At 51.5% G+C, this 7,772-nt stretch overlaps 1 protein-coding gene across 1 annotated transcript in view; it reads left to right on the top strand.

Moving 5' to 3' along the window:
- The first annotated feature begins 294 nt into the window (after positions 1-294).
- The window catches only part of Stard8 (StAR related lipid transfer domain containing 8), a 43,312-nt gene continuing 35,834 nt past the window's right edge, over positions 295-7,772 (top strand). The window contains exon 1 of the mRNA XM_048797252.1: positions 295-502. Coding sequence (XP_048653209.1) covers positions 394-502 — 109 coding nt within the window. The 5' untranslated portion in view covers positions 295-393. The remainder of the gene's footprint in view (positions 503-7,772) is intronic.

Genomic DNA, 7,772 nt, shown 5'->3' with positions numbered 1-7,772 from the left:
ATGAGAGCAGGAAGGAGGGAGATCAGTGGTGAGACACCTTTTAAATAGGAGGTCAGGGTGGAAAAGGCTAGAAAGTGACTCCAACCCATGAGGGGACTCCCGCCTAATGGCACTAGGGAGAGAGTGGCAGAGTAGATGACTTGAGACTAGCGTAGCTAGACTAGAGTTCCGCACACGGTGGGGGCGTGGAACTTTCTAGTCATTACTGAGGGGGCGGGGAGACTACAGCCCTCATTCCCTCAGCTCCTCCCTTGCTCCCTCCCTGCTTCCCTGGCCAGAGGCTCAGTCCGGGTGCAACCACCCAAGGCGCCAGTGCTGGATTAGCACACTTGCTCGCTCTCAGGCTCCAGAGCCTCTTGGTGCAGCGCAGCGCTGTGCGGCACCCACGGACACATGGCCGGAGCACGGGGCTGGGGGCCGGCCCTGTGGCTCCCGAAACCCCGGACGTGGACGCTGCGGGGTGTGAAGGGCACCCGATGCGACCTGCCGCGCTGGAATCCAGGTGAACAGAGCCCTGCAGACCCAGGCGGGGAGGTCCGGTCAGGGCTGGGCTGCCCTTCGCCCAGAGGCTCCTGCAGCTGCGTTACCGGCGCTGGCTTCGCGAAGCTGCCGGTCCTCACTGGCTCCCTGGCTTCCGTCCCCGTCCCGTTTTCTTCTATTAGCCCTATGCCCATTTGCCAAACTGCACCTCTGGCCGACAGTCCCCTCTTTTCAGGCCTTCCACCCCGCGCTCCTGCTTTCTTAATCGTGAACAGCTCTTGCTCTGTTCCAGAGGTGCCCCATCTTCTTATCCTGGCTGTCCATCTGGCTTTGTCCCTTCGTCTCTACCACTGCCTACACTCTTTGGCTATTAACCCATAGTAGGTGTTTAGAAAACAGTACGTCCTTTACTGCTGATTCTGCTAAGACTTTCTTAGCCTCTGTTTCTGGCGTTTGCTTGTTCATGCTTCTGCCTGTCTTCCTGTCCTGCTACATGTCTGACTCTCGGCCTCTATTTTCCCCTGGTCATTCTGTTGTCTATCTGCCCCTCTATCCAACCCCCTGGTTTTGTTTGATTGCTTTCAAACTCTATATCCTTGCTTCTTAACATTTAGACTGTAGCTCCCTACTTCCTATCCCCCTGTCAATGACCCCTTTGTACATCATTCTGTACCTCATGTGCCTATACCACTACCAGCCCAGTTATCCTTGCAGCACCTTTTTGGTCAACTCCCATTGCCTAAAAGCTTCATCCCAAGGCCTCTTTGAACCCAGAGGGATCTCTCAAAGTATCTGGAACTTTGCTTTTCTAAAAGTTGGCAGCTTTCTATATCTTTGGGCACTGCCTGCTACTTTCCCTGGTACACTCTATTGATCCTATCCAAATGATAGGGAGGAAATAGTAAACTGGGTTGGGTTTCTCACCATAGATTTGTAATGGATCCTGAACTACTGAAAGGGCACTCAAGAGATCCTAGATCAGACTCTGATTATACACACCACACACACACACACACACACACACACTGGGGTCCAGAGAAGGCAAGATTCTCTGCCAGATCACCAAGCATCTCTGTGATAGAAGCAGCAGGTTAGAAACCAGATTTAGAGACCCTAGCCCCTGACCCAGGAGTCTCAATCCTGGGGGTCTGTTAATCCAGAGACATCAGATCCTGCCCACCCGTTTGGGATAGGCATTCTCTGTTAGGATAGGCTACACTTGCCTCTCCCCACTGGAGTGGGAGTTCCAAAAAGGCAGAGACCCAGGCTGCTGTGACTTGGTACTCCATTCCACATCCCCATCTTTGCAAGTACCTGACCCAGACAGCGTCTGGGCACCACATTATCTGAACCATATGTTTGGGCATGGGGAACCCCAGCCGATGCTAATCAGATCCGAAGCACTATTTAGTGAGAGGGTGTGTATTTGGAGGGGTATGGTGGTGGTGTGTGTGGGGGGGAGCTATTCTTGGAGAAGAGCCTCTGAGAGGGGACAGGGACTTTGAAGCCAAGCAGAGCCTAACCCCTTGGCTAAGTGACCCTTGAACCTCACCACACATCCCACCCCCTCTCTGATGGCCTCCTGAGGCTTCTGAGGGCTGCCTTTCAGGGACAGCAGGGGGTGGTTGTCTGGAGGTGGGCTTAGTGGCCTGAACACAGATAGTTAAGCCCTCAAGACCCATTGTCACAGGGTTGGGCTGGGCCTGTTCTGGGCAGTACTGTGAGAGCCTTACCCCTCCCCAAGCAGCCCTCCAATGTGTTGGGCGTGGGGTCTGGTGGCAGCAGCAGGGCAGGCCATGTGGGCTGATGGGGGAGCGTGTGGTAGAGAGGAAGAGCCCCCTTTCTTTGCCCTCCATCTCTTCCTCACCCTCCCAGGTTTTGTTGTGGAAGCCACAGCCCCAGAAGGACACGTGCAAGGCTCCCAGGCAAGGGGACAGGGTCCTGAGGTCTGCTCAGGGGCTCTGGGTGCCCATGGGTCCAGGTGCGCTGAGGGTGATTCTGTGGCAGAGACTGGTCCCAGCCTCTGAGCCCACTTGGCCTCACCCCTCCCTTCCACAGCTTTCCTCTCACCCTTCCTTTCTCTCCCTTCCTCTGTTTTTTCTGGCCTTTGTCTTAGCTCCCTCCTTCCTCAGAGATCCTCACTCCACTCCTAGCCTCTTGCTCTGCAGAAGCTCCACATCCTCAGGAACACACAGAGAATCTCACAGAGCAGAGAACGTTCTGGAAAGAAAGGCCTTGGGAACTAGGGTCCTGCCTTTGTTTATCTAGGTGAGGAAATAAGACCTATCCCGGGCAGAGCCTGGATCAGGCCAAGGGAAGAGTTGGGGTCTAGAGAAAGTGACCGTGTGGCCGCAGCTGCTTGTGTGTGTGTGTTCCTGTTGAGGGGCGTGGGGCCAGATGAGGGGCAGTGGTAAGGGTGGGCTTGCCTTGGCTCATGTCCTCAGCACACTGTGACCTTCCACTGCAGGGCAGCCATGGGGTGGCTGGGGGTGGACATCCTACTCTGGGAGTCCATGCCTCCATCACCAGTTGCCCTGTCCATGGTGACCTACCTCTTGAATTGGGCCTGGGCCAGGCAGACCCCCTTGAGGGAATGGGGGTTCATATGTGCTCCATCTGCCTATAGCAGCAAACCTGGGGCCCCCTTGAACCCACCAGCCAGTGCAGGCTCTGGCTGGGGTCTGCTGCATGGCTTTGGGGTCCAGCCTTCCACCGGGCTGACACCTTGCCTAGTGTTTGGTAGGGACGATGACAGCTCTTGGCATACCTGGGCGAGAGTGGGGCCTGGGTGCTCTGCCTGCGTGCCCAGTCCCAGTGCCTGGAGTCACCTGTGGGCTGCTGAGGCTTCCGGGCACAGGGATGGAGCACCTCTGTGTCCCAGCTGAGGGGGGGGGAGCGCAGAGAGGCTGGGTGACCCTGAAGTCCCCTGGCCTGGGTGGGGCTTGGCCAGCTCTGAGCTTCCCTCAGTGCCAGCGCAGAGCTCCTCCTTCCAGGCTGCTTGGAGGTGGCAGGTGGGTGCGGCCATGGTTGTGCCCTGGGCTGAGGGCTGAGAGGGGTCTTTGTGCTCCTCCCAGGATCCAGTTTTCTGTCCCCCATCTCCACTTGGCAAGGTACAAACAGTGAGGAGCCTGTGTGCCCGGCCCCTTTCCACCCCTGCCACTGCAGCCTCTGCCTCCTGAGATGTACCCCTGCTCACACTGCCCCCTCCTTAGTGCGGGTCCCCCTGCCGTGGCCACAGCACCTCAGGAATTTTCTTAATAAACCACGACCACTCCATGTTGTTCACATCTGATCAATGGCCCTCTTTCACGAGGCTGGGTGGGGACCCCAAGCCACCAGGAGCAGGTTTTGCTCGTGGACTTCCATGAGGCCTTCAGGAATGCGTGCACAAGTGTGGAAGCCCGTGAGAGAAGGCATCTTTTGTCATGTGCTGGGAGGAGAGGTCACAGTGTAATTCATTTCCTCCTCAAGGCTCCACTTTCCCGTTTACACTCCTCAGCTGAGTTCCCACCAGTGATTTGCCGTTGCTCCCTTACCTTCCATGGAAAAAGTAGTGGTAGGGTCTGTTTGTTGCTGTCCTGACATTCGCTCCAGCCTTTGAGGAATGAGGCTGTGGGCTTGCCTGCAACAGAGTGATAAAATCCTATTCCCAGGCAGAGAGGGATGTAGGGACTGTTGTGAGTCCTCAGAGAGGCCCATGTTGGACCCAAAGGTCTCAGAGACAGGTTCTGGCTGGTAGTAGGTGAAGTTGCTGTCTGCTACATTCTGGAAGAAAGAGACTGATTGGCCCTTTAAAAACATTAGTTCTATAGCTCCTTCACTCTGACCCCTGCCACTGGCCTTTACAGAACACTCTCACATCCATTGTGTCCACTTTGTGCACTTGTCATTAAACTCTCCTCCCATTTTACAGGTGAAAAAATTGATGCTTGTAGTGATACAATGACTTGTCCTGGGACTTGGTCAGAAAGCATAACTAGGACTAACATCCAGCTCTTCTTTCTAATCCAACGCTCTTTCCACCATTTCTCAGGCCTCTGTCTCCATATCTGGCACTTATGAGAACCTGCTATGTGGCAGCCATCATTTTAAGTGATTTTTAGCCCCGTAGCTCTGTTCCACAGCCACAGTACTGTGATTATCATCTATAGTATACAGATGAGGATATGAAACCACAGAGCCGCAGAGCTAGAGGTGGGGTTTGTACCACGGTGTCTGGCTCTGGAGTCCTTTACACTCTCCTATACAGCTGGGCTCTGGTAGTGATAAGAATGAAGGAAGTTCCATACCACAGGCATAGAAACACATACACAACCACTTTTTTTTTTTTTTTTGCCAGCCTTTAGCCTGCTTCATACACTACATTTCCCTGAGCTGTCATCCAGTGTAGCAGGGGTGGACTATAAAACACAAGCAAGAGCTGGGGCTGTAGCTCAGTGGCAGAACGCTTGCCTAACACATGTGAGGCACTGGGTTTGATCCTCAGCATTACATAAAAATAAAAACGAATTAAGGCATGCTGTCCATCAACAACTACAAAAAATAAAATTAAAAAACACAAGCAAGAGTGAGAACTTGTGGGAAAAGGGAAGCCAAGAACCTAAAGCTCCAGTTATCTGTAGAGCTGCTCAGTCTACATCCCAGAAGGCACCATTTCTTCATCCACTCCAAGCACTATTACTGATTATCCATTCCATTCAGGACAGAGTCAGGCTGAAGTGGGGAGCCAGGGCTGGCAGTATTGAAGGGGCTCAGCTGTCTTTGCCCTTCTGAAGAGGTTGAGCTCTCTTTGCCTTTTTGAAGCTGAAAGATGAGGGAGATTTAAGATTAAAAAAAAGAAGAACCAAGGAAATAGCCCTGATATTGCTTGGACTATTTCAAAATGTCATATTGTACATGGAAAATATTAGGATTGTAGCTTTCCTTGACTATTGTTTTCATTCAGTCATTCAAAGAAATATTTTTATTGAATGCTTACTCTATGCCAGATACTGTGAAGTTCTTGTTCTATTTATTTATAGCAGTTTCTGGTTTTTTTTGTAGTGTTCCTTTTGTAGTTTTGTACCTCCTGTCCCATTTTACCACTAAGCTATATCCCCAACCTTTTTTTTTTTAATTTTGAGACATGGTCTCACTAAGTTGTCCAGGCTGGCCTTGAACTATTGATTCTCCTGCCTCAGGCACCTGTGTAGCTGGCATTATGGATGTGAGCCACCATGCCCACCAATTTTTGTAATTTTTGGTATATTTTATACTTTTGTAGTTTTCTAGTTTGAGTGCCTTTTAAAAAAATAACTGATGTCTCAGAATTCATCCTGATTCAGTTATATGTAACTACTGAAAGATAAGTTGGGTTTGCTTATTTTTCATAGGATTTTAATTTCTTCATATCTTTCAATATTTATTCAACCACTAGCAAACATTACTGAGAAACCACTGTAGGCAATGGGGTAAATGAAATCAGCTCTGGCATGGTTTCTTCCCCTTGGGGAGGAGATAGGATCATGGTGGGGATCCCTACTTTTACGTCCTTTCTAGCATTTGTTCATAAGCAAGATATGTTTGGCTTCAAGTCAGGACCTTAGGGATGCTTACAATTATTACAGTCCAGCCTCAGGAAGGAGGTCATATCCCTTCCCAACCATCATAAGGATTCCTGACTCTGGGTAGGATTTTGTTTCCAGAAGTGAGTTCTTGTATTCAGGCCTCATCCACCTTCAAGATGGCTCACCTTGAACAAATTGCCAGAGGATACCAACTACAGCCCTGCCTTTGAGAGTAACAAAGGGCTAGGCGCAGGCAGTAGCCTCTCTTCATTGTTGCACCTCTGAATCTCACAAGGGCAGGAGAACTTCAATTTGACTTAGTAGACTTAGTAGACTGAAGGCCAGGAAGGAGGGAGAATCTGGAACTAAGCTAGGTTCTGTCATTGTCATGGGTGAATTTGAGAAAGTTGCCATCTGGAAAATCATGTTTGCTCTCATCTGTGTTGGATAATCTAGCAAGCAAATTTGATGGATGCTGCAGTTCCTGCATTCTAAGAACCTCAGCTTCATTTCTCCCATCTGTTAGGTGTGGGGAAAATAACCAATAGCATGGATTTGCTGAGTTGCTTAGAGCGAGTCACTTCTCCTCAATTTTTGTAATAGTAAATGTGGGGGAATAGTGGATAGACTTCAGGAGGATTTAAATACTCCCAACCCTGACTAACAGGAGTCCTCAATTCAACAGTGAAATTGAAGCTGTGAACTTGCGTTGGAATCTTGGGAGGAAAGCAACAGAGAAATCAAATCCTAACATGGTTTCTTACTGAATTTGGGCTTTCCAGTGGTACTTGCTGTCAGAACTGGAAGCCCACTCCTGCCATGATTAATGCCGGTTTCCTCCAAATTTCCATGCATTTCTGTATGAAGATAACTTGAGTGGGGGGCGACAGAGGGGTAGTGTTATCAGGGAAGTTGCAGAATGCTGGGACCTGAGCAAGGTAGGGATGGCAACTTCCTGCTCAAATATTGAATTATTTAGTTCTCCTTTGAGATTTCACTGAAGGCGTCCTCTGGGCTCCCCATAAATTATCCTGAGCAAATCACTGAACCCTCTTGTGTACGTGGTATAAGTATTTGAAGCCCCCACGCGGTGCAGCACACATTTAGAACTCAATAAATATTAATCTGTGCGTCTGACCAACTCGCTCCTTCACCCTGGGTCTTTGGCTTTGGGCTGGTGCTTCCTCCCTCCCGCGGTGTGTCCTGAGGGAAAGGCAGCGGCGTGGGGATTGGAGCAGCCGCCAAGCAGAGCCCCGCCCACCCCAATTTGGGCGGTTTTCTGGGGAGGCTACTGGGCCAGATTGCGCGTTCATTGGTTGAGGGTCCTGTAAGTGGGCGGGGCGGCGCTACTGCCGGACTAGCAGCCGCTCCCTCCCCACCTGTGAGGAGAGTGGACTCGGGTTGACAACGGCTAAGCAGCAGCGCCAGCTGCTCCTCTGGCTGGCACCGTTACCCCCGCCCGACTCCAGACTTCTCGCGTGCCCCGGAGGGAGCAGTCCCGCCTGTGCTCGCCTGTCGTTGTGTCGGGCAGAAGCCAAAGAGGTGGACTCGGTTTCCAGGTAAGAGTTGGGGCGACGGTAGAGGAAGGGGGTGCCTTGGTTCCCTCCTCCCGCCTAATCTCTCTGGCGCGCTCCGGCCGGGCCCCTCTCCTAGCGGTTCCACGGGGGCGACGTACATAGGAAACCGGGAGAAAACAGGCCGAACCCGGTTATCTCCAAGATTTGGGTTCAGAGTTAACGAAATCGG

This window comes from Marmota marmota, unplaced genomic scaffold, assembly GCF_001458135.2.
Source record: "Marmota marmota marmota unplaced genomic scaffold, marMar, whole genome shotgun sequence".
NCBI lineage: Eukaryota > Metazoa > Chordata > Mammalia > Rodentia > Sciuridae > Marmota > Marmota marmota.
Note: the sequence above shows the minus strand (reverse complement) of the source record. Positions and strands in the feature narration are given on the sequence as shown.